The 27,781-nt window shown below is 46.3% G+C and overlaps 1 protein-coding gene across 8 annotated transcripts in view; it reads left to right on the forward strand.

Moving 5' to 3' along the window:
• The window catches only part of ATE1 (arginyltransferase 1), a 134,276-nt gene that overhangs the window by 20,867 nt on the left and 85,628 nt on the right, over positions 1-27,781 (forward strand). For 4 of the 8 annotated variants that reach the window (XM_077258707.1, XM_077258709.1, XM_077258708.1 and 1 more), the window contains exons 6-7: positions 18,108-18,328; positions 25,545-25,673. In XM_077258707.1, the coding sequence (XP_077114822.1) occupies positions 18,108-18,328; positions 25,545-25,673 (350 nt within the window). The remainder of the gene's footprint in view (positions 1-18,107; positions 18,329-25,544; positions 25,674-27,781) is intronic. The other 4 variants (XM_077258710.1, XM_077258714.1, XM_077258713.1 and 1 more) reach the window with 1 other exon arrangement.

The following is a 27,781-nucleotide window of genomic DNA, read 5'->3' on the forward strand; positions in this document are numbered from 1 at the left end:
CGTTATTTAAAGAGGTTTTCTCATCATTCTAAATGGGTGAAATTGCAAAGTGTTTGTAAAAACAGGAAAGATATACCGTATTTTCTGGTGTATAAGACGACTGGGTGTATAAGATGACCCCCAACTTTTCCATATAAAATATGGAATTTGGGATATGCCCGCTGTATAAGACGGGGGTCATCTTATACGCCCAGTCATCTTATACGGCGTGTGGTTCCCACGGTCTGAAGGAGAGGAGACTCTCCTTCAGGCCCTGGGATCCATATTCATGTTAAAAATAAAGAATAAAAATAAAAAATATGTATATACTCACCCCTCCGAGAAGCCTGGCTGTCACTGCTGCAAGCGTCTGCCTCCGTTCCTAAGAATTGCAGAGCATGAAGGACCCTCGATGACGTCGCAGTCCTGTGATTGGTCCGTGACCGCTCATGTGACCGGTCACCTGACCGTGACATCATCGAAGGTCCTTCACGCTCTGCAATTCTTAGGAACGGAGGCAGACGCTTGCAGCGGTGACAGCCAGGCTTCTCGGAGGGGTGAGTATATACATATTTTTTATTTTTATTCTTTACATGAATATGGATCCCAGTGCCTGAAGGAGAGTTTCCTCTCTTTCAGACCCTGGGAACATCCAGGATTGCTCGCTGCACATGCCGTACCTGGCGTATAAGATGACCCCTGACTTTTGGGACAATTTTTAGGGGTTAAAAAGTCGTCTTATACGCCGGAAAATACGGTATATCTTGGTACCGTGTTGGCCAGTAGATAAAAAATATTTAGAATTGAGAGTCCTCAGTGGTTGATACCTTTTAATGGCTAACTGAAAAGATGGTAACAAATTGCAAGCTTTCGAGACAACTCAGGCCTCTTCATCAGGCATAGACTAATGCAAATTCTGAAGAATCACATATTTATACACAGCACAGAGAGAAAGAAGGCAATAGATAAGATGAGTAGAATTATCATTATGTGAGAGGGATAGACATAGATATTGGAACAGTTCATAGATAAGGAAGTCTTAATGTTTTATGGTCCTCTGACTGGGGTCTGGTTCTGTGTTGTGATGACCCCAGAAGGTCTGAAGAGCAAATTCCTTAATTTTAAAAAGACATAAATCCATGCAACACATTCATTCCTGCATTGAGTGTGTCAAAGGTCGTCATGAGTTTATACTCACAGATTCTTCTCTCTTTGAGATTTGAAGTTACCTTTTAAAACAATATGCAAATTGCCTCTTCTGAGAAAAAGAGGACTTAAACTCTATAGCGCCACCTGTTGGAAGTAGCGATCCTACAAGTCACAATCAACCCTTTAACGAGTCGTGCAATATGACTTAGGATAAAAGCCAAATCAGTATCTCAATTCGCAGACACGGTGTTTTGGGCTGTTGGCCCTCGTCAGTGCGAAGTATGAGAACTAATTTGGCTAGGCGAGCGGCTCTGGACTGGGGCCTAAGGGGTAAGGTTTCTCCATATGGAGAGTGACATACCATCTCTGGCTTGTCAAGGTAAAAGGTAAGGAGGCTATAGAGTTTAAGTCCTCTTTTTCTCAGAAGAGGCAATTTGCATATTATATTTCCCAGAGGAGCATTGCACGGCTAATAAGCCTCCTTACCTTGACAAGCCAGAGATGGTACGTCACTCTCCATAAGGAGAAACGTTACCCCTTAAACCCCAGTCCAGAGCCTCTCACCTAGCCAAATCAGTTCTCATGCTTCGCACTGACGAGGGCCAACAGCCCGAAACACCGTGTCTGCGAATTGAGATACTGATTTGGCTTTTATCCTAAATCATATTGCACGACTCGTTAAAGGGTTGATTGTGACTTGTAGGATCGCTACTTCCAACAGGTGGCACTATAGAGTTAAGTCCTCTTTCTCTCAGAAGAGGCAATTTGCATATTGTATTTCCCAGAGGAGCATTGCACGGCGAATAAGCCTCCTTACCTTGACAAGCCAGAGATGGTATGTCACTCTCTATATAAGGAGAAACGTTACCACTTTTAAAACAAGTAATTTCATGTCCATGATGCTATGACCGGGGATACAAAAATGTTTTGCTACCGGTAGATCTATTCTTTTTTTTTTCTCTTATTGTGTGGCAATGAGAATTCATCCTTGTTCTCAGTTTCTGCCCTGTCTCCCCCACATACAGACCCCCAGTTGGACATTTAGTACATATAATTAGGTACACCGCATTAGAAGTGACGCAGCTGAAAGTACCCGGGATCTTGTAGTCCTGATGTGAGTTGGGGATCTTTATCTTGTCCGTGGTTATTAATAAATGGACAGGTTTTAATTTTTTTCTGGTTGTAAGGAAAGGTTCCTACAGCTGTTGGAGAGGACAGGGAGCTTTTGACAATGATACTTCTTAGATTTGGGGTTTGCCTAAAACACAGTAGTGGGGGGGGGGGGGTCTGGAAAAATGGATTGTAAGCGGGCGTCTTTCTCTATCGCCTCATTGGGGGACACCGGAACCATGGGGTGTATGCTGCTGCCACTAGGAGGCTGACACTATGCACAGTGTAGTGTACACCCTTGTGTCATTAGGACGTGGATACGGGTGTTTTATTAGACCCTTATCTACCTCAATGTGCGTCGTTTTTCTTTCAGGTTCGCCAACTGGACGACTTCTCCCTCTGTGGATTTGCCAGTTTCAAAACTTTCCACCAACACAATCCTCCCGCTGTCCGGAAAGGCACATGATCAGCATTTCCTGGTCTTAAGGGCACATGACCAGCATTCCCTGGTCTTAAGGGCACATGACCAGTCCGAAGCCGGTCACCCTAAATGAGCTCAGGAACCCTCCGCCACCAATCCCAGCTTATCCCAGAGTACCTAGTTCCCTGAGTGGGTTTTGTCACTGCCGCGACCAATGGATTCTCTGACAAGAGATAGAATCCCTCCGTGAACCCTCTGTGGCTCGGAGTGCTCGCAGGAACAATATAGATGGTCTCTTTCCTTCAGATTAGCAGGGGCCGCAAGTATACTAGAAACGTACACGCGCCTAGAAAACAAGTTTAATTTCCTGATTCCTCACCAATGATTTGCTGAGAACAAGCCTCTGAATATGGATCCGATATTGTCTTGGTTCTGGACTCACCAGAACTTCAGAAAAGGTTGGATTCGCCTATTTTTTATCATTAACCAATCTCTGTAGATTGACGAGGACTTCGGTTCTACTCTAGATCACGCAGTGTCCCTCATGAGGAAACTAAACTCCCTCGCAGAGCACTTGCCATTCACCTGGACAGGTAGCGTCCAGATAAGCGATCCACTGGACAGAAACCTCTGCAAGCGCGGTATCCTTTTTCTGCCAATATGCAAACACGCGGGGTGTTCCCTCCACGTATTCCCGCCTAAAACGTGCGATGCCATGCCTGGTCTGATTCTTAAGGGTGACGGGTCCTTTTAAAGGACACCAATCTCCCAACACCATCGATAGACAAGCACATGGAGTGTCACCTCCATGTATCCTCTTCTACAGTCAGGCCTGACACCGGACAACCAGCCCTGTCCACCCAGGGACCTTAACTCTGGATGTACAGAGGCTCCTTTTTTTTTTTTGCGTCCGAACACCCCCTCTGCATCTCCACTATTTAGCAGATGATGCAAGAAGGCGGACGATCCCTGTCCACTTCCCTGTTAAGAGGATGGTGGATCGAGGGTTCATCATTTTAACTCCGCCCAGTCAAAAGAGGGTGGTGATAGTAAGAGACGGTTTTTCCTCCTTCTGCTTGCAGCCACCCATTCTGCCACTCAAGTGGCATATTAACCGGGTAGAATCTCCTGTGGTATACCTACCAGTATCCCTACCCGATGGATCATCAATTAAAAATACAACGGACTGTCAGATAGCAAATCTACTTTGTTCCGTCTTGCGGCCTCCAGTTCAGCACTCTACCCTCCCTTAGCCGCCGCATGTGCTGCTAGAGCAATGGTCTCTTGGTCAGAGACCTTAACTATTTTGTTTTCCTATAGACCCAACCAGCAGTGGATCAGTTGTCCAGGACGGTCTAGATCTAAGGAATCTTGGTTCCAAAATGGGGACTGAAAAGTAAGACCGACCCTGAACCTCAAACTTCTACCAAGCTTGACAAAGTCCCCCTTCTTCGGTTGGAGTTCCCGCGCTCAGCCATTACTTCAAGGGAAAAAGGGGGAGTTTCTGGTATCCACCGACATTCGGGATGCTTACCTACACATTCCTATGTGTTTCCCTCTTCAAAATTCCTTCGCTTTCCCTTTCGCGAACAGCATTTTCAAATCACGACCTTGTCCTTCGGCCTTGCTAACGCACTCAGTGTTCGCAAGGGTTATGGGGCTGTCATGTTCCTCTTGCACCCTAGAGGCGTGGTTGTCCTGCCCTATCTGGTGGACTTTCAAGCCGCTCCTTCAGCCCGGCGCTGAGTCATCTATGTCTCTTGCGATACCCTCTCTCTCCTGGGCTGGCAGCTAAACTTACACAAGTTTTTTCCTCATTTCCAGCCCAGCAGGTATCCTTTTTGAGGATGATCCTGGAATCTTCCAGAAGTTTGGTGATTCTTCCTTGAGACAAGACCGTGGCCCTTCAACAGGGAGCTCGCGCAGTTGTTCACTCATCCCCCTCATTCCATTCGATTTGCTAGGAGTGTTCTGAGGAAAATTGGTGACGACAATGGAAGTGGTTTCCTTCGCTCCTCTCGTTTTCTGCAGGTCAATCAGGCTTTCAGAGGGTAGTCTCTGAGCTCCTTCCTCATCCAGGGAAGATCCTTTCTCCTGGTTATTAGTGACTACCGATGCCAGTCCTCTCCTCCTGATCATTGTTCTGGGGATCCGAACGGTACAGCTAGTTCTACAGCAGGTCCAGTGCCTTCTGGCAGGTCACCCCATCCGATTCAATCGGACAATCCCACGTCTGTGCCATACGTCAATCATCTAGCAGGTACCCACGGTCAGGCGTCATGGCCGAGGTACCTCACATTCTCTGTTGGGCCACGATCTATCATTTGGTGATCTCGGCACTACAAATCTCAGGTGTAGAACTCTGGGCGGTGGACGCCGTCAGGGTCCCACCTCATGTGAGTCGGAACTTCACCCGGAAGTCTTCCATCAGATCCGTCTTCTCTGCAGCACTCCAGATGTAGGTCAGATGGCATCCAGATTGAACGCCAATGTATTCTAAGTTCATGGTTCGGCCTCCTGGTCCAAAAGCCATCGCAGTGCATGCTCTGGTTCTTCCATGGTACCAGTTTCCTTCACCCCTCTTCCACTACTTCCGAGACCTTTTCGGGAGCAGGAAGGGCCCCAGTGATCCTGGGAGATCCGCACTGACCATGTCAGGTTTTTTCTCGTTTGCTGAACTAGTATTTTTCCGTCTTATTGCAACAAAACTGCAAATATGGACTTTCTCGCAGGGAGTCTTCACATGTGGTTCTTCCCTATCGCATACCGTTAGATCTTTGGGACCTTAATGATCCTGGGAGTCTTACAGTAGACTACTTTTGATCCGGACGGACTTTACTATCAGGGAAGATCGCCCCTTTTTTCTCTGCCATCTCCTCATCCTGACGAGTCTTAGAAGCTAGCCTCTCTGTTCTTTCAGACCTTTTTCCCTTATTACCATCAAGGCAAGGTTGTCTACAGGCAATCCCCATCCCTTGTAACCAAGGTGGTATTGTATTCCCACAGTTATGAGGGCATCGTTATTCCCTCATCTCTTTTGGCACCAGTCCACATAACGGAATGGGTTCCCCATATTCTGGACGTGGTGAGTGCTCTGAGTAGGTATGTCTCGAGGACGGCGTCCTTCCGAAGGTTGGACACTTTATTTGGGCTACCTCACTGTAAGATGACTGCTTCCTGACGGTTACTGGAAGGGTTTAGCTGTTTCATCGGCCATGTTAGCTTGGTGGATTTGTTACACCATCCTGGAGTCCTTCTGTGTTAGATGTCAGCCTATCTCCCTGTCTATCGAGGTTTCTTGGATTCTAGGCACCAGGCGTCGGCACAGCACAACTGCAAGCTTGCGGGTTCGTCCAGTGCACATGCATTCTTGAAGCACTATAATTCCCAGACTTTCACAGATGTGAGTCTGGGCAGGCGGACTCTGCAGGCCGCGGTGTCGCACTTGTAAGTAGCGGTTACACAGGGCCTGATCTGATGTTGCCCCCACCCAGGGACTGCTGCTTTGGACGTCCCACGGTCTGTGTCCCCCAATGAGGCATAGGAGAAATAGGGATTTTTGTGTACTCACAGTAAAATCCTTTTCTCCGAGCCAATCATTGGGAACACAGTTTCCACCCTAATATTAGCTTGTGCTTGTTTTATAATTTGACATGCTATACTCTTATGTATATAATGTGACATGCTATATGCTCATATGTTGTTATTGATCTCCTACTGCATTTGCACCGAACTGGTTAGCTGAGAGCCAGCAGGAGGGTGTATACTGCAGAGGAGGAGCTAACTTTCTTTGTATCACTTAGTGTCAGCCTCCTAGTGGCAGCAGCATACACCCACGGTCTGTGTCCCCCAATGATTGGCTCAGAGAAAAGGATTTTACGGGGAGTACACAAAAATCCCTATTTCACGGCCCCAAGATTGGTTCTTCGAATCCCGCCCTCCAAGAGAAGCCGCTCTAGTTCCGGGTTTCTTTGTAGCCATCGCATCCCTCCTCAAGTCTGGGGTGATCGTTCCCGTTCCAGAAAAGGAACGGTTCACAGGTTTCTATTCGAACCTGTTTTTGGTACCAAAAAAAGACGGCAAGGTTCGTCCCATTCTGGATCTCAAATTGCTGAACAAGAGGGTTCGTCTGAGACACTTCAGGATGGAATCCCTTCGTTCAGTAATTGCTTCCATGGAGGCTCGGGAATTTCTGTGCTCCATAGACATCCAGGATGCCTATCTCCATGTCCCGATATTTACGGGACATCACAGATTCCTGCGTTTTGCAGTACATCAGGAGCATTTCCAGTTTGTCGCCCTGCCGTTCGGTCTCATAACTGCTCCCATGGTTTTTACGGAGATCATGGCAGCACTGATAGGCATCTTGAGGATCAGAGGCCTGATACTTTTCCGTATCTTGACGACATTCTCATCAAGGCTCTGTCCTTTTCTCAGGCTCACGAAAGTCTGTCTATCGTCCTCGATGCCCTATCCCGCTTCGGGGTGGCTGGTCAACAGGAAAAAGTCCTGCCTTGTTTCTGAGCATGCTCTTCGACACTCGTCAGACCAGAGTATTCCTTCCCGAAGACAAGAGAACCATTCTTCGTCGGGAAGTTTGCTTGCTCCAGGGTCCTCGGCTTCCCTCCTTCCGATCACCGATCAGCCGTGAAGGTTCTGGGGAGAATGGTTGCCACATTGGCAGCAATTCCACTCAAGACCTCTTCAGCAAGCTATTCTCTCACAGTGGGACAGGTCTGTCCTTTCCCTGGATCGCCCGATTCGGCTTTAGCCCCGGGTCAAATGGTCCCTCAACTGGTGGCTGACGTCACCCCTCATCTCCGAGGGCAGGTCCTTTCTTCCAGTTCACTGGCAGGTGGTGACGACGGACGTCAGCCTTCTCGGCTGGGGTGCGGTGTTTCGTCACCTGACTGTTCAGGGTTGTTGGTCGGCGCAGGAGTCATCTCTGCCGATCAATGTCCTCGAGATTCGGGCCATCTTTCTGTCTCTTCTTCACTGGGAAAGGATTCTCAGGGGTCTGCCAATTCGAATCCAGACGGACAATGCCACAGCAGTGGCATATGTCAACCACCAGGGGGGGACTCGGAGTTCTCTGGCCTTGGCCAAGGTATCCAAGATCCTCCTCTGGGCAGAGGCAACGGTCCCTGTGATATCCGTGGTGCATATCCCCGGCGTAGACAATTATGCCGCCGACTTCCTCAGCTGCAAGGGAATGGTCCTTCCATCAGAGGTCTTCCATCAGATTTGTCTTCGATGGGGGACTCCGGATGTGGACCTCACGGCGTACCGAATGAACAGGAAGGTCCCTCGGTTCGTCTCCAGGTACCGCGATCCTCTCGCAGTGGGCGTCGATGCTTTGGCCATTCCTTGGTTGCAGTTCGTGCTCCCCTATCTATTTCACCCCTGCCCTTGCTTCCCAAGCTGTTGAAAAAGATCAAGGCGGAAGGGGTGCCGGTCATTCTGATCGCTCCGCATTGGCCCAGGAGATCTTGGTTTGTGGAGATCGTCAACTTTCTCTTGGACGTCCCCTGGCGGCTTCCAGACAGACCCGATCTGATGTCTCAGGGTCCGATCTGCCACCCAAATTCTCGGTCGCTCAGTTTGACGGCGTGGCTGTTAAGACCGCAGTTAAGACCGCAGTTCTAAGAGCGTCCGGCCTTTCGGATCGGGTGATTCATACTATGATCCAGGCTAGGAAGCCTTCGTCTTCCAAGATCTACTATCGTACCTGGAAGGCTTACTTCCGTTGGTGCGAGTCCAACTGCGTTCCACATATGTCCTTTTCTTCCTTCCAATTTGGCCTTCATTCAGGCAGGACTGGATGCGGGCCTTGCCCTTAGTTCCTGTGAAGGAAGCCCAGTTCCTCCGACGTCACCAATCCGTGACGTCACTACACAGGCACAGCTCTCCGGCGCCCCCTTTGTCTCTCAGGTCAGTAAGGGAACTGCACCTAGAGCAAATGGCCGCCGGGGAGACTGCCCCGTTACCCACACCGGGTATTCTAAGATTCGCAATCAGAGTAAAAGGATCAGCCCAAAATTAATTTGATTTAATTGCCTTAAGGGCACACTAGGTAATTACAAAAATATACAGTAAAAATATATCAAGAGTCAGAGTAAAATATAACAATAATACAAGGCTTAGAGGTATAAAGCTGGAGGTCAATTTACCAGGTTGAAGGTCGCTTGTGGAATCCGGGGGGCTCAGCGTTCCGCAGGTCCAAGACTTAGTTGCCGGGCAGCCCCCAGAAAGCGTGTGCTTGCTCCCCTCTGGCTGGCATATGCCCTGTTCCTTAGTCATCTTCCTCTGTTCTGGCCCAGTCTCCAAGTGTCCCAGCTCTTAACCCTGCTGTGCCCCTCCCCCTGTAGCTGGGTGGGCTTAGCAATCTCCACCCCTCTGCATCCCTGCAAGATTTATTCCAATATCTAATAAATTGGATAACTGCCCTCCGGGTGATCGGATCAATACCCGGGCAGTACCAGCGCATGTGGTTTGTTCTGCCGGTCAAACCTGGACCCATTAGGTCGCTGTGGGAGACTGATCTCTATATCTCAGGTTTCAGAACTCCCGCGGACCCGGGAGTCGCACTGTCAGATGCGCAATTTCTTTAGGGCGAGGGGGATATTTTTTATGAGCCTGTACCTCGGACGATGCGTCCATAATTCTCGATTCCATGTTGGAAACGGTTCGACTGGAAGGCCATAATAGATGTGTATCCGGTGGCCGCTTGACATGCGTGCTTTGATTAAGCCCCTCAGGCACATCTATGTCCCCTGCTGGTGTGGCTTCCTCACTCAGGCTTTGAAATGCCATCTTCCTGCTACACTGTGCTCAGCTCATTACCATACTAAAAGGAACTTTATTCATGAGAAAAGGTGGGGGCCAGGAGCACTCCTCTCTGCAGACCTGTGACCAGGAGACAAAATGGAGTCACGCCAATCTGTTAGTATGCCCGTCCAAGATGGCGGCTGTTCCCTCATCACAGTTCCCTAAAGGGCCAGGTTTCTGCGCTCTTCATCCTCTTCCAGAAGACGTTATCTTCTCGGCCACAGGTCAAGAACTTCCTTCAAGGAGTAGCCCATCTTAATCTTGTTCTGGAGGTTCTGAGGGGTTCCCCCTTTGAGCCTCTCAGGGAGGTTTCCCTGCCATTTCTTTCTTGGAATGTGGCTTTTATTGTGGCCATCACTTCTATCCGGCATGTTTTTCAGAGTTGGCAGCCCTGTTTTGTCGACCTCCTCTCCTGGTTATTCATCAGGACAAGGTGATCCTGAGGCCTCCGCCTTCCTTTCTTCCGAAGGTGGTATCCAACTTCCACCTCAATGAGGACATCGTCCTACCTTCCTCTGGAGCGATCATTGAACAAGCTGGACCTCGTCAGGGCGGTGAGGATCTACCTGACTAGAACGGCCTCTTTCCGGAAGATGGATTCCCTTTTCGTCGTGCCTGATGGCACGCGTAGAGGCCTGCCTGCTTCCAAGGCGACTATTGCTCGCTGGATCGGAACGGCAATTTTGGAGGCTTACCGGGTGAAGAATAGAGTTCCCCTTCCTGGGATTTAGGCTCCCTCTACCCGGGCAGTCGGCACCTCCTGGGCAGTGCACCACAGGGCTTCTGCCCTACAGCTTTGCAAAGCGGCATCCTGGTCTTCCATCCACACGTTCTCCAAATTTTACAAGGTCCACACCTACGCTTCGGCGGATGCCAGCCTAGGCAGAAGGATCTTGCAGGCGGCAGTGGTGAGTCCTCTGACCTGATGGAAGTCTGTTTTTTTTTTTTTTTTTCTCCCTGCCCAGGGACTGCTTTGGGACGTCCCATGGTTCCTGTGTCCCCCAATGAGGCGATAGAGAAAACAGGATTTTTTTTGGTTGCTTACCGTAAAATCTGTTTTTCGGAGCCTTCATTGGGGGACACAGCTCCCTCCCATATTATTCAGTTTCGGTTGTTCTATGACTGTTTTCATGCTTACAGTTTAAGTGGTTATGTTTTTCAACTTTATTGTTTTTCTCCTACTGCTTTCTCACTAACTGAGGTTCAGAATGCCAGTCGGTGGGGTGTACACTGCAGAGGAGGAGCTAACTTTTTGTGTGCATAGTGTCAGCCTCCTAGTGGCAGCAGCATACACCCCATGGTTCCTGTGTCCCCCAATGAAGGCTCCGAGAAACAGATTTTACGGTAAGCAACCAAAAAATCCTGTTTTTTGTAGTAAAGATTGTAATTTCCGTGCAGCTCCCCTTAGCACCTCCATTTTGGATTGTAGGTGACCACTAGAGGCACCTGGTTATTTACTTCTAAAGCTTTGTAATGTAGCAGGTGATTCCATGATATTCTAGTTGCTCTTGTAATTTGGTTTTCAATTGTTCTGTTCATTGTTGTTGGCTGGATGGTAGCCCTGATTCAAAAAATTCTTTAGAGGCGACCAACGTGTTTGTCCATGGGGTTGGAACATATACAATTGTATCTGATCGCTTGGCTGTAGACAATAGAGTTTTTTTTATTTGTTTTGGATGTAAACTGTCCCATTTAAGGTATGTTGGACGGTCACTGTAGCGGTTGTAGGCCAAGGGCCTGATGGGACATGAGGACAAAGTCGCTTTCAAGCTTGGCCATGAAAAGATTAGCATACTGTGGGGCCATTTTACTTCCCATTGCTGTGCCATTCTGCTGTAGATAGATCTTGTTGTCAAATTCAAAGTAATTGTGGGTGAGGATGAATTTTTTAAGTTTCTGCACAGAATCCGCATCAGTCCCTGCGTTTTCCATGAAGAATGGCAGGCATTTAATCCATCCTGGTGTGGGATATTGGAGTACAAAGATTCCACATCCATGGTGGCCTGGATGGTACCTTCTGGTAGAGGACCTATTGCTGATAGTTTGTTCAATAGGTCAGTTGTGTCCTGAATAAAGCTGGGCGTATCCTTTACCAGTGGTTTAACCCCTTAATGACAGCCAATACGTCTTTTAACTGACCTGAGATATAAGAGACTAGCCTCCTCATACAGGTGACAATCCAGCAGCTGTTAACTGTACACTATAGCTGACAACTTGCTGTATCAGCCACGATCAGTGTTTGCACCTTCCAAATCTGTTTAACCCCTTAGATGCTGCTGTCAGTAGTGACTACATCATTATAAATGGTTAACAGAGTGTGGGGGCTTCCTCTTTATCCAAATTGGTGCCCTCAGATAATTATTTTGTGGTCCTGATGTTTGCGATGGCAATTCACGACCAAATAGCGGCCTTACAGTCTGACAGCTCTAGTAATCTGTTCAGAAGTTAGAGACATTTAGGTGGTAAAAATACACATTTTCATTTCTGTCATACCACTTTGCATTAATTCCTGTAAAGCACCTGAAGGGTTAATAAACTACCGACAGCAGTTTTCAATATGTCAGGGGGTACTGTTTTTAAAATGGTATCACGTTTGGGGGTTTCCCAATATATGGGACCCCTAAAGTCACTTCCAACATGGATAAGTCCCTAAAAAAATGAATTTTGTAAATTCCCTTGAAAAAATAAAAAATTGCTGCTACAGTTTTAAACCTCCTAAAATGCTAACAAAATAAAATAACATTTTACAAATGGTGCTGATGTAAAGCCGACATGTGGGAAATGTTATTTATTAATGGTTGGCTGTGGTATGACCATCTGGATTAAAGGGATAATCATTCAAATTTAGAAAACTGCTAATTTTGTAACATTTTTCTCAAATTGTTTATATTTTTTATAAATAAACACAAAACATATTGACTTAAATTTACCATTATCATAAAATATAATGTGTCATGAAAAAACAATCTCAAAATCACTAGGATTTGTTAAAGCGTTGCAGAGTTATTACCACATAAAGTGACACTGGTCAGATTTCAAAAATTTGGCTCCGTCACTAAGGGGTTAAGAATACCCTCTACCCATCCAGATACCTGCTCAGAAAGGGTGCCCACACATGAAGAAATTGGTCTTCCTGGGTTTCCAGATTTGTGGATTTTGGGAAGCATGTAGAATGTCCCTGTTCTTGGACTTCCTGATATCAGGTCATTGGCTCTTATGGATTCGTCGAGTAGACAAGATGCTAACTTGTTTAGTTCCTTGTAATAGTCCTGTGTAGGATCCAACTCCAATTTTTTGTAGTAGCGTGTGTCCATAAGTTGTCTGTTTGCTCCTTTCATATAGTCTGATGTGTTCATCATGACTATTGCACCTCCCTTGTCAGCAGGTTTGATAATTTCGTTGTTGGTTTTCAGAGACTGTATGGCCTTTCTCTCCTGCGCACTGATGTTGGATGCTTGTCTTTTTTTGTTGTCTGTGATGGTGGATTTTATCAAATGTCTGAAGGAGTCTATATATTTATCCAAATGAGGGTTACATCCAGGTGGAGGTGTCCAGTCTGACCTCTTCTTTGTTGTTAGGATCCCTTTTCCTTCAGTCCGAGTGATTTCTGATTCTTCTGTATCATTGAAATATTCCCTCAGGCGCAGTCTCCTGAAAAAATGTTCCATATCACTGCAGAGTTCAGTTTTATCCAGGGCCTTAGTAGGACAAAATTAGTTTTTTACATCAATTAAGGAATTTGCTCTTCAGACCTTCTGGGGTCATCACAACACAGAACCAGACCCCAGTCAGAGGACCATAAAACATTAAGACTTCCTTATCTATGAACTGTTCCAATATCTATGTCTATCCCTCCCACATAATGACAATTCTACTCATCGTATCTATTGCCTTCTTTCTCTCTGTGCTGTGGATAAATGTGATTCTTCAGAATTTGTATTAGTCTTTGCCTGATGAAGAGACCTGTGTAGTCTTGAAAGCTTGCAATTTGTCACCATCTTTTCAGTTAGCCATTAAAAGGTATCAACCACTGAGGACTCTCATGTCTATATATTTTCTGTTGTAAAAACAGCGTTTTCCAGGATGTCCCTCCCAACTGCACCATCAGGAGGTAGTCCTTCATACCCTTGATAGGGACAGGAGCACAGAAGAGGTTAAATGATGCGTTTCTTGCGTCCAACGCTTGCGGCCATGCGGCGCTAAACGCAGCACAACGCATGTCCATGCGCCCCCATGTTAAATATAGGGGCGCATGACGCATGCGGCGCCGCTGCGGCGCCCGACGCTGCGGCGCTGACCGCAAATGTGAACGTAGCCTTAGAGGTCCCTCAGCCTTCCAGTAGAGCCGGCTCTCCTGGTTATTAAAAATTCTCTCTTCTCTCAAGTACGGAGGGATTTTTAATTCTCTAGTTTACTCCTCGGTACATACTTGCCGGACACTGCTGCAGTCTTATCAGAGGTGGCCGGTCTCTTAGTCAAAGAGCACGTGCTTGCAAGATCTTTCTGATAGATCTTGTAAGCGCTGCCCTGAACCTTGCTACATTCATTTAGCTTTCGTGTCCCAGCGCTCCTAGATGTTGCTGAGTGGCTTCTTCCTCTACTGGCAGCTTTTAAGAGCACACAATTTGGGCTAGCAGAGCGAAAATGCAGCTGGTCCGATTTCCGTTCATTTACGAGCACACCACCTCACAGCAAGCAGAAAGCCATGGGCCACTTCTGAAAATTAAAACTGAGAGAACCCCTTTAATCACAGCTGACACTGATAATAATTATATACTTAAGTGACTTGAAGCGGTGTTTCCAGCACATATGAGAAAATAATAACATCCCTTTAAGTTTGGTTCCGTTCTTGCGTGTGAACCAATGACTTAAGAAAGCCAGATATTATGATATTACATGCATGCAAGCAAAATAATAGAAACTGCGCTGGTGCCGCTGCAAGGTACCACATTAGTGGTAGTAAAGGTTCCTTTCCTGCCCAGATTACTGGACCCCTACTCATTTTTGGGTTTATACTGACCCGTGATGAATGGGGCTGGGGCCGCTCTCCTGAGTACATGGTGGTTAGATATATGCGGTGTCCAGAACGGTTACGTTTTCTCATTGATGGAGGCGTTTGTGGCGGAATAAACACGTCAGTCACTTATCCAACTTCAGTTTTGACAAAGTTTCTTAACTCCTTGGGCTTACCATGACATAACATGGATTGCGGAAAACGTACCATGCGCTTGTCATGTTGGTCACAATCGGGCTGTGGTGGCCAGGATTAGAGAAAACAACGCGCCATCTAAAGGTTTAAATGTCAGGAATCACATTTTTGGGGCATTGCGAATGCCAGAAATGAAGGCCTCCATGCGCATTAGATCAAAGTCAGGAAAACCTGCAAATTTTAGTTGGTTCGGCCCGCCATCTAATGCAGGGGTCTCAAACTCTTCTGGGTATGGGGGCTGCATTTAGAAAAAAAAATAGAATTTAGGGGTCCACATTCTTTGCAGGACAAAGTGAAAGTTTTTTAGTGATACCATTTTTTTTCTAAACACCTTTTGAACATTTTTGTCATGTTTATTTTTTTTATAGTCTGGGTTGTTTGGATGCGGCAATAAAAAAAAACTAAAAAAAAAAAACCCAAAGAACTTGCACTTTTTTTTAACTTCAGTGTGTGTGTGTGTGTATATGTGTATATATAATAAATATATATATAAATATATATAATTATATGTGTGTGTGTGTGTGTGTGTATATATATATATATATATATATATATATATATATATATATATATATATATATATATATATATATATATATATATATATATATATATATATATATGTATGTGTGTATATGTATATATATAATTTTTAATGGCAGAATATTTTTTCATGCTTTTTATTTTTGCTTTCCTTTTAATTTTTACAATTTTGCATTCAATTGGCCACGTACAGTGATATTGTCTTACAATTGGCAATATATAGTAGTTCTGGCAAACCTCTTGTAGTAATGTGCCTCATCTTGGAGTAATGCCCAATCCTGGTCCTGTTCTTGTTGTAATGTCCCCATCCTTGTCCTCATTCTGGTCCCCATATTATAGATAAATCGCCATATTATAGATAAGTCTCCATCCAGCAGCTGGCATCAGCGTGCTGGCGCATGGCAGTGACGCCATAATCCACTGCACTGGCCCGCTGATGTCAGCTGCTGGCCTCTGATTGGTCGGCGGCTGGCATTGCTGTGTAGTCTCTCTGTGCTGTAATACATTTCAAGTGAGTGTTCGTCTAAGGAATCACATTCAGCTGAAATAAGACGCTGCCGTCGGCGGCCCCTGGATCAGGTGCAGGGTTCACCAAGAGTTCTACAGAGCCTGCGTGCCGCGTGATTGAGACCCCTGATCTAATGTGTATGGGGTCTCCCGACAAATAATCTAAGGCAGAGGTCCCCAACCTTTTTTGCACCAGGGACCGGCTTTAAGCAAGACCAGTTTTCCATGGCCCGGTGGGGGTGGGGCAGGGGCGGGGCTTTGGTCATATGGGGGTGGGGTTATGGAGGGATGGAGCTTAGTGCATACTTATCATATAATTATGACATTTATAATGAGACTGTGATTCAACTTACCATAGGTTCAGAATGAGTGGGAGCACCAGGCTTGTTTCCCTGGATCCTTGACAGTTTCCTGATCATTCCATAACATTTCCTCCGGCACGGCGGTGCGGATGTAGCAGACCTGTGTTAGTCATTGATCATGTGCTCTCAAGAGAAGTTATCGGTCCACACTGCACTGATAAAAGTACCACAAAGCTTTAGCATGAGGCCAGATGTAGCAGAGAGGAATGTGTCACTTGTAGATTTCATACACAGAGTGATTCATTTGTCGGGTTTATGAAACACTCATGCTAAAGCTTTGTGGTACTTTTATCAGTGCAGTGTGGACCGATAACTTCTCTTGAGAGCACATGAGTAACAAACAGTAAATAACAAACTCAGCTCTGCTACATCAGTAAAAAAACAATTGATTAATGATTAATCAATTGGTTTTTTACTGATGTAGCAGAGCTGAGTTTATTTATTAAGTTTCATGGCCACTTCATGAAATCCTATCAACAAAAAAATATTCAGCACTGCTACATCTATACCCCAGCTCCCCACACATGGACCCTGCACAGCCGCCGGTAATACCTTCATTCAGAGGGGCCCAGCCCGCTGTTCACGCACAGGCCGGATATGACTCACCCATGGTGACTCCGGAAATACATGGTGACGTCACGGATTGGGAGGAGCTGCGGCTGTGGAAGCCGCCCGCCCTGCTCGTACAGCGGGAGATGGGAGGAGGGAGTGGCGGATGAGGGGGAGGAGACTTCCGCCCGAACTCCACGGCCGCCCACCAAAGGGGGAATGACGAAGGCTGCGGCGCTGGAGTGTGACAAAATGGAGGCCGTACAACCGGCGTGTTTAGCCGCTAAAGTAGCTGTCAGCGGCGCCGCGGACCGGCTGAAAAACCCCAACGGCCCGGTCCTGGTCCGCGGACCGGCGGTTGGGGACCTCTGATCTAAGGGGACATAAGGTTTGGGTGGTTTGAGTTCAAACTAATTAAAATGAGCTTAACTTGATTAGATTCCCAGCACAGACTATTAAAATTAAGTATTACAGCTCCGTGCCATCCCCTAAACTGCAACTGACCAGCAGCAAGCTGCAATACCAGGCACTGCCACTACCAAATGTGCGGCGCTGTGAGTGCTAAACAGTGAAGGGATTGTGGGGGGGCCAGGGGCCACAACATTTAGCTGATAAGTGGAGTTAAATGACCATTTTTTGCAAGTGAAGATCATTAATAAAAACATTTTCCCCTTCTTCACTTTTGAATGGCCCAGAGTGGTGAAATAATAAGATACTCCTCTCCCAGACTGGCACTGCTTTTCCATTCTCAGCACCTTGTCTCCTGGCATCGGCATCTTGACCACTGCAGCCCGTTGGTGGCCGATCGTCTGCAGCCTTCACATTTCACCCTGGAGCGAGGGACACAGGGCTGAGTACGGATTAAGGGTGCCGGTACAGGAGGTGCGTATCTGGTTTTTGAAAATGTTTCCACCATCTGGGGCCGTTCAGAAGGGATTGGTAAGTAGCTGACAATAGAAAAAATTGGAGTCCGGCTCAACAGGACTGGATTTTCCTTTTTCTTTTTCAAAAGAAAATATGGTGCATAGAAATGAGGAATTGACATGTCGACATGACCCAGTTGACGTGGGGATCTCTTCTTGTTCTCTGCTCACATTTAGCCAGTGGCGTCCAGCCCTAATAATAGTATAAGTATGGTGTGTGGAGATTGGGGCCACATTACCCATCTCTTCCAGCATCTTCTGCACCTTCCCTCCAAACCTCAGTATCATGGAGCGTTTGTGGCTGGGTGCAGTGATGCAGGGACGCCTGTAGATGGCGATATTAAAGAGCCACAATATGGAACAATTGTCCATTATGAATTCACTTTTGCTGTAAGGATTTGCAGTTATTTGTCTTCTGCGTCCACCATTTGTGTGCATGTAACAGGACGCTTTCAGGATGTTTGTGACCTGTTGCTATCCATACAGCACGTATGTTACAGGAGTCTGAATTTTATTTTACTAATCAGGTAAAGGTGCCGATTCCACTAGGCCGCCTTGTCGGAAAGCCAAAGACATCCGAAAGGAGCGGCGTCTGCAGAAAATGCTGATTGAAAAGGGTGATCAGACTCCGCTGACAGAGCACCCGGCCGTCACCCCAACTGCCTCAAAACCCAAAGCAAGTGGCACCAAATCTATAGAAGAATTTATCCATGTGCCAGACAGCGACAATTTAGCTCATAGACTGGAGGTAAGAAATCCCTTTTTTTTTTGTCTGCAAAACCTTAAATCAGTGAGAATACACACAGGTTCCACAGCAAGGAAAGGACGGCACAAGATGGTTTACTGATTGTTACTTTCGTTGTCAGTGTGCGCAAAGGCACAAACATTCATTTGCGAAAGTCAATCACAGGTAAATGTCTGTTCTTGAGTTGTCATCTCCTGTAAAAATGATTACGGGTTACCCCCATCCTTAAAAGTCATCATCTTCATTGCATAGGAGATGACTCTCGGATGAGTGGGGATCCGATTGCTATGACCCCCAACTATCCCGAGAATGCCGTTTAGTGGTGACCACCGTGACTCCATTCATTGACTGTGGGACTGCTGGAGAAACCCCACTGCAGTGCTTGGCTATTTATCCAGCAATCTCATAGAAAATGAATGGAGTGGTGGTGTGCGCCACAGCTACAGACGTCAGGCATATCCGCTGTATTCTCCCAACTTTCCGATCCGACAATTTTAACCTCGGTAAAAGATAGGCATTCACTTCTAATGACAGCAATAACCCTTTAAGCTTCATTTACGTATTCAAAGTTGAAGATTTTTGCACCCAAATATTCTTCAAATCCACTAAGAATCTACATGTCATGCATCTAAATAGGGTTTTTGTAAAACACTGGGAAACAATATGTATATTACATAGGTTGAAAAAAGACCTAGGTCCATCAAGATCAACTTTTCTCCACCAATTTTACACTTTGTCATTAGATTATCTATAACCAACAATGTTATGTGCACTGTGAATATTTCTAAAAGCTGTTATAGTGTCGGCCATTACTATTTTTTTGTGGTCGGACTTTCTGAAAAACAAGTCTGCCTAGCTTTACTAAAACTCTGCCACTTCATACGAGGGTGAGATGGTTCTGACACCTAAGACTGTGTTCACATGCTGTGTTTTTGCTGATTTTTTTTTTTTTATTTTTTTTTCCTCCAAATTAAAAGCTGCATTTTACAGTCCTAGCAAAAGCTATGAGATTTCAGAAATCTCATGCACAGTTTTTTTTTTTTTTTTTCTGACTGAATTGGAAAACTGCTGTGTTTTTGAAAATTGATGCATGTCACTTCTCGCAGCGTTTTTGCAGCATTTTTCCACCCATAGAAAGCAATGAGTAAGTGCAAAAACGCTGGAAAAAATGCAGGCATCAGGTTTTGCTGCGTTTGTGGTGCAGAAAACCTAGGAACAACAGGCACTAAACTGTATCAGCATGCACAAGAGAGAATTGTACCTGAAAAATGCAGAAAAAAACTGCCTTTTATTTTTAGCAGCTTTTTTACTGCCAAGAGAGCATGTTTTGCTTGCAGAAAAAAGCAGCGAAAATGCAACTTGTCAACATAGGATAATAAAAATTTTTTGGTTGCCACAAAGAGCATTTAGTGTAATGTTGATGTTTTCTGCTTTAGGTTACATGTAATTTTTTCTCGTTGTGTTTTTGACCCTGCGGTTGTCTTTTTGATGTCATGTTGCTTTGTTTTTGACACTTCCTGGTATTTGGCTGTGACACAACTTTGATAAAGTCTCTCGTGGATCACCTGCAATTTTAGTGCACCTAATGCAAATTCTGCAGAGAAAATCTGCATCTAAAACCGAACCCTTTTCTATAAATCCCATCCATTCTGCTGGAGCTGTAAGACGCTGCCCCAAAACCCCTCATGGGAACTTTATATAATTTTCTGATTTACTATCTGTAAAGTCTCCGCTTGCTTTCATTTCATGGCGACCTTCATTCTCCTCTCGTGTGATGATCCCATCGTTGGCACGGCTTCTTAACATCACTTTTTTTTTCCCACTAGTCCTTTATAATAAGGAGGCACATTCAGTGATTGCAAGCACACTATGAAAACCATAAGAAATTGATACAGAAAAATTAAAAGGAACCTGTCATCAGATTTTGCCGCTATAAGGTGCGGCCACTGCCTTTCAGGGCTTATCTACAGCATTCTATAATGGTGTATATAAGCCCCCCGGTCCGACCTGCAAGTGAAGAAAAATAAGTTATATTACACTCACCCGGGGGGCGGTCCGGTCCAATGGGTGTCGCAGGTCCGGGTCCAGTGCCTCCCATCTTCTTGCGACGCCGCCCTCCTGCTTCTTCATCGCTCCCTGGTATCGCTCTTCGGTGCAGTCGTACTGATTTCCCCTGTTGAGAGCAGAGTAAAGTACTGCAGTGCGCAGATGCTGGGAAAGGTCAGAGAGGCCCTGCGCACTGCAGTACTTTACTCTGCTCTCAACCGGGCAAATACGACTGCGCCGAAGCGCGATACCAGGGAGCGATGAAGAAGATGGGAGGCGCTGGACCCGGACCTGCGACACCCATCGGACTGGATCACCCCCCGGGTGAGTATAACTTATTTTTCTTCACTTGCAGGTCGGACCAGGGGGCTTATCTACAGAATTATAGAATGATGTAGATAAGACCTGAAAGGCACTGGCCGCATCTTATAGCGGCAAAATCTGCTGACAGGTTCTTTTAAAAAGCAATCTATTTTTTTGGGAATATTTTGTTAATACCGTAAACTTAATTGTGGACACCAAATATCCCTTTTTCATAGACAGGGCGGCCATTGAGTTGTCGAGCAACCAATATTGAAGGTGTAATGTTGCCGTAGGCTGAGACTACCAGGCAATTTTGGCTGTGACTCCGGTTGTACGGCCAGGAATCGCTGTATGCTGGCGTCACATTGTAATGCCCCACAATGAAGTCACGCAGCGAACCGCCAGCTATTGAGAACCCCGACCGCCAAGGTGCAAAAAATCCAACTAATTCCATCTATTTGCATCTTGCTTGTTTTGGTGCCTGGGGGTATCTTGGGTGCTCTCCAGCGATCCGTAGAGTGATTTTTTTTTTGCCGCTCTCCATGCACTTGGGACCAAATCGCCTTATACCCTCAGCCTAAAGCCACATAACACCTTCAGTATGGGTTGTCACCCAGCTAGGCACCTCGAAGGCCATTCTGTCTTTTTAAAGGGATTTTGTCGCTACCAAAATCGCTGTATAGACTCGGCCTTATTGATCGATTACTTTGTAGAGGATTTTAGACCATATTCAAACTTAGCAGAAATTGTGAAATTTTGCTGCAAATGTCAAACTTTTGATTAACATTTTGAGAAAATTTGCATCAAGTGTGGCCAAAATTTGCAGCCAGGAATGCTTAGGGTATGTGTCCACGGGCCGGATTAACTGCGGATTGAACGCTGCGTACAACCGCAGCCTTCAACCCGCAGCGTCCAGATGTTACAGCATAGTGGAGGTGATTTTATGAAATCCCGTCTCCACTATGCGTGCGAACACGCATCCGGTGACCCTGCGTTTCTGGACATGCGGCGCGTCTTTTTAGAACGCAGCATGTCTGTTTACCTTGAGGCGACGCTCCGTCCCCGCAAGGTAAATAACAGGGTCCTATGTATGGGGTGCGGAGATTCCGGATGTGTGCAATGAACACATCCGGAATCACCGAGCGTACAGAAGAGGGCAGCACTTTGGGTGGAGCGAGTTTTCCGCCCCGTCCAAAGCGCCGGCAATTCGAACAGTGGACACGCACCCTTAAACATATTCCCATATTTTTGTGGATTTTTTCGGCAGTATATAAAATGGGGTTTGACAAAATTCCATTCCCATACATTGTACCCTGCATGTAGTTTTTGGTGCATAATCTGCATAACATATACAGCACACGTATGAGATCAAATCAAGTGTATGTCATTTACTGGTGCCAATGTTAACCACCAGGGGGCAGTGTAATACCATATGTTCTCCTTCCTATAGACACATCACTGTTGTCGCCTCCTGCAGCGCCTTATTACTCTCACATTATAACACTATAGTTTAGCAGTTTGTGCCATTATTTGTTTTTCTGTAATGTCAGAATGTTATATTTGCTTGTTCTTCCCACATTATTTTCATCTTCTGTTTTGCTTTTATTGCCCTTAACTTACAATTGCTGTTTTTGTATTATCTCACTATTCTTTATAGCCGCTGCAGGTGTCATTGTTTGCATGAACATCTAATAAGCAGATATTGTAGGTACACAGTCACCTATGTATCACACACCGATAAGAGTAATGCTGTTTCTAGAAGAAGGCAGATTTTTTTTTTTTTTTAATCTTTTCCAACCGTTCTAAATCCATTAAGCCTCCTAATTCTCTTTTTTCAGTTAAAGCGTACCAGTAGTTTTGCATACTTCTGACATGTCAGTGATTGGTGGGTTCCCGGGTCCTGAGATTCCACTGATCATCATGATGAAGGGGCCGCTGCTCTCTGCTCCCTTGTTTCTTCCCACCTCTCCTGGGAGTGCGGAGCACGGATCACCCCTCCTGGGAGCACAGAGCCAGCGGAGCACGGATCACCCCTCCTGGGAGCACAGAGCCAGCGGAGCACGGATCACCCCTCCTGGGAGCACAGAGCCAGCGGAGCACGGATTGCCTCTCCTGGAAGCGCGGAGCCAGCGGTGCACGGATCGCCTCTTTTGGGAGCACGGAGCCAGCGGTGCACGGATCGCCTCTCCTGGGAGCGCGGAGCTAGCGGTGCACGGATCGCCTCTCCTGGGAGCGCGGAGCCAGCGGTGCACGGATCGCCTCTCCTGGGAGCGCGGAGCTAGCGGTGCACGGATCGCCTCTCCTGGGAGCGCGGAGCCAGCGGTGCACGGATCGCCTCTCCTGGGAGCACGGAGCCAGCGGTGCGTGGATCGCCTCTCCTGGGAGCACGGAGCCAGTGGTGCACGGATCGCCTCTCCATGGAGCGCGGAGCCAGTGGTGCACGGATCGCCTCTCCTGGGAGCGCGGAGCACGGATCACCCCTCCTGGGAGCGCGGAGCCAGCGGTGCACGGATCACCCCTCCTGGGAGCACAGAGCCAGCAGAGCAGGGATCACCCCTCCTGGGAGCACAGAGCCAGTGGTGCACGGATCGCCTCTCCTGGGAGCGCGGAGCCAGTGGTGCACGCATCGCCTCTCCTGGGAGCGAGGAGCCAGCGGTGCACGGATCGCCTCTCCTGGGAGCGCGGAGCACGGATCGCCTCTCCTGGGAGCGCAGAGCCGGCGGTGCACGGATCTGTAGACTTTATATAGATCTACACACGCTCGCTGCTCCACCAAACCCCTTTATAGATCCATGTACTGCCCCTCCACTCTGACACTTTCTATAAATGAATACACTAGTAATCACTCTTGTGGAGAGCAGAGGCAGTTGTAGTGATCGGTGGAGGTCTCCGCACCCAGGTTCCCACAGATCAACACATCTGACGTGTAATTACGAGATGTCAGAAGCGACAGGCAAGCGGGGCAGGTGATGTCACGTCTGATACATGCTGAACCGCGTGCCCAAATGGCCGATGTCCTACAGCTGCACCACATCTGCCGATTGTTCGCACGTCCCGGTGTCGATAGACGTTGTGTTGCCTCGCCTACTTGTCTCTTGATATGGACTGAGAGATGCACGACTAACACTTTAAAAAATTTTTTTGAGACCGAGCATGTAGCAATGCCTTACTACCTGACAACCATATTGAGAAGGTTGGGGTTGTCAAGCAATGTGCTCATACGGCCTGACAAGTCTCCTTTTATCCCAGAGGCACCGTGCTTCCGGCAGAGGATGTGAAGCGCTCGCCTCATTTATTCTCATCTCAAGCTTTAGTAGTCAGGATTTTCTGCAAAAAAAAAAGTAAAATTAAAAGGGATTATGTTCTTTTTGGAAAATCTTTGTCCCTGGCTGCAGTCTGTTGTAAAATAACAAGCCGTTCTCCATTCAGTGCCCCTGGGTCCGGCACGGAGTCTCTGGCGCTGCTCCCGATGTCCGGTATTGGCTGTGATGATGTCACATGATCAGCACGGCAGCCAATCGGTGAGCTCAGTGAGTGTGTCCGTAGAGCTGGACTGCCGCGCTGTTGACGTGACGTCATCGCCAATGCCAGACACGGCGAGCAGCGCCAGACACTTGACTGTGAATAAAAGGGTTGTGATTTTTTTTTTTTTTTTAGCAAACTGCAACCGGGGATGAAGAGTTTCTGAAAAAGACGACCCCCTTCAAGTCTAAAATTGGGCAGTATCTAAAGCTGCCTTCACGTGTTCGTCTCTCCATAGACATTGGTGGCCTTTTGATTGGTTGTGTTGCCAAAATCCGGTATGTAGGGTTCCACCAGGATCCCTATAAATTGGGACATCGCTGGGCTACTTTGTGTATTTGCTGAGCCACCTATAATCAGGGTGGATTGATTTAAATCACGCCGATTTAAATCATGATTTAAATCACGATTTAAATCAAAAGATTTTTTTCTATTTAAATCGGATCGATTTAAATCATGATTTTAATCATGATTTAAATCACTGATTTAAATCAAAAGGTTTTTTTAAATATAAATCACGATTAAAATGAGAAGTGAGAGCAGTGCGCATGTGCGCCCATAGTTACACGGACGAAACTAGGGGCAACGATCTAACGCCAGGGTGAGGGGGGGACCCCAAAGTAAGTAAAAATCTTTTTTGTTTTACTATATGGCAATAGGTAGGTGTTTAAAAGCAGCATGTCTTAATTGTATAAACTATTAATAGCCTCCACATTTTGTTCATACTGCCCCTTTAATTCCACACTTCTAGCTTGGTTTCACTTTTGGTTTAGTTTCTTTTTCCATTCAGTTGACATGCCCAAACTTGTTGGATAGTCAGCATCCTACAGAAACCTCTGGAAGAGCATGGCATTGTGAATGTTACACATATACAGCCTTTATTCTACTGAGTTAAACAACTCAGCTTTATCTCATGATGGAAGAACCTTTGGATGGTAAAATATTTTCCTCAAAAAGCAGTTTATTGAAAAAAATCCGATTTAAATCAAAAAAATCCGATTTTTTTTGGTTTTTTTAAAAAAACATTGATTTTTATCCACCCTGCCTATAATTGGTGGCCTAAGAAAGCGAAGCAGAGCCCGTGGGAGACCTTTTCTGGTGCTCCTCCACATATCGCCAGGGGTCGGATCTCTACCCACCGGATATTGGCGACGAATCCAAGCAATACGCCGCTGCTGTCTATGGCCAGTCAACCTATTTATCATCTCTTTTTCCAATACAGCAGCGTTATATGTAATCTTTCATTGCACTGTGGTTATGGCGCGCTGGTGTCCTTCTCTGGGGTGTCCGGTGTTTCTAGTATTTGTAGGTGCCGTAACTGCTGTGTTTTTTCCGCTCCATTTTGAAGGTGAAACTTGTGCGGTCCTGTCCTCCCAGCTCCCTGTTCAAAATGACGTTTCAAGAGTCTTACCAAGTGTATAAGCGCTATCAGACGACCATTCACCAGGACCCGCCTGACAAGCCGACCGTAAGCCAGGTCAGAAGAGGGGCCACACACTGCACCAACACACCATGCAGGCACAAGGATAGGGGCGCGTCACAGCAGACTATTAGGAAAGCTCTTAGTGTTTTTCATAGCCTCATTTTTCTTTGACCCTATATAACGGGTTCAGACCTATACAGCACCGCCAGCACCTAATCACGATAGCTTGACGTCCTGAGACTCCATTATGTCTCCCCGTGCGGCAGACACAGGTACACACTGTCCGCTGCCCGAGATCGCACCACAGACAGGATTTGGTTTCTGATCAAGTCCTTAGAAGAACACAAGCCTGCTATTCCTGGAGCCGGCGGGTAATTGTGTGCCAGCGAGAATCATGAATGTTCAGCTCGAAAAGCAAAGAAATCTAAACAGGATCTCGATGTTCTGCGCAAATGGCAGTGACCTTCTTCACTTCTTCTCACCGGGCGCCAACCCAGCGATATTAATCGCTCCTTACCTAGGGCAGGACAAAAGCTTCCAGTCTCTTTCCACCTCGTGGATACATTATGCTGGTGCTTGGCCGGTGTAGGGACCTGTGCCCCCTCAGTTTTAAGGAGTAATTGAGACTTATACTTCTGACATTTGCTTTCTGTGCTGTTACGCTTGAGTACAGATGCTGCTTTTGGCGTTTTTTTCTATGTTTTTAGCCAATGGATTGATATTGGACGATGTGTTTTAGATGCAGCACATCAGACTTGGTGATATTTGCGCTTTCTCGTGCTTTTCTATATCGCAGCTACATTTTGTTTCAGTGGAACGGTTATTGTTTTGTTCTCGTCTCCATCTAGGAGGTACCGATAACTCCAGCAACGGCACGCAGGGAGGTAAACTTGCTTTTTGCATAGCGGATGCCTCCTAGTTGTCAACTTTTGACGTTCCAGCATTTGAAGGCTGTTTTTGCGACATGCTGAGACTTGTAGTGTTTGAACAGCAGTGGAGCAGGTTGCAGATCACTGAGTTTCTGCTTAGTTTTCAGCAATAGTCAGGGGTATAGGGATATGTGATGAATGTTAGTTTTCTTTCCAAAAAGGTTTTCTGTGTAGCAATGATAGATTAAAAAAACAGACAAAATAATACTGTATTTATTCTGTATATACGAATATATATTCAATATTCACATTATCGATTCTGTAATAATTCCCCGCCGCTACGCTTTACCCGTCAGAATGAATCTGTGCAAGTTTGCCCATGCCCTAACTCCTACAGATTTGACTTGTGAGGCATATGTATCGCCACCGCTCCGTTCAGCCTCAGGCTGGATAAATCCGCAGGACTGTAGTCCGGCAACCATCGTTCTTCACAAAATGTGTAGAACCAGCACTTGTCAGACACGTAGGACATATTGAAAGAGGGGGAAAAAACCTAAAAGGGGGTCTACGTCTTTTTTTTTTTGTTTGTGAACATGTAACAGGGCATGAAATGTTGTATAGGTCGCAGTGGGGTCCGGGTCCCACCGATCGCTCCAAACTCTTGTCACGTGTACTGCTTAGGAAGCAGAAGGGTCCTGCTCAGGAAGCAGAAGGGTCCTGCTCCTGCATTATCCTGCACGTAGATCGGTGCGCGGCCTCTTAGACTTTTTGCGAGCAGAGCTCCTTCCAGATTCTTCTTTTTTTGTTTTTTTTCTTGTTTTCTACATAAAAAAAAAAACTACTGATATGATGTGTTTTTGGTGGTGTTTTTTGTTACATCTGCAATATATTTTTCTGACTTTTATTCCCCCTGAAAATTCTCGAAAATAGAAAACGCGAGAATACGTTGTAGTGTACAACACTCGCCCTAAAAATATTATAAAATCTATCGTATGTGGTGCCCTTGCCTTCAATATTGGACCATCCACTGAAAAAAATGGTCCAAGGCATTTTGTCAAAAACTTAAAACCTGATGATTATAACAAATCTCATATTTTTGTAGCTGTCCTAATTTTTTCTTCCTTGATCTAATTACCCATGCTAGTAAACAGTACGCTTCCTATGGGGTTTCTGCTCTTCACTGGATATTGTGACGCCTACCTTGGGTCATTGTTGGCAGGGTTGTCCCTTTCAGTTGGACCTTTTTATTGCTTACTAACACTTACAGTACTATGCAAAAGTTTCAGGCAGTTG

Source organism: Ranitomeya variabilis, chromosome 4 (genome assembly GCF_051348905.1).
Source record: "Ranitomeya variabilis isolate aRanVar5 chromosome 4, aRanVar5.hap1, whole genome shotgun sequence".
NCBI lineage: Eukaryota > Metazoa > Chordata > Amphibia > Anura > Dendrobatidae > Ranitomeya > Ranitomeya variabilis.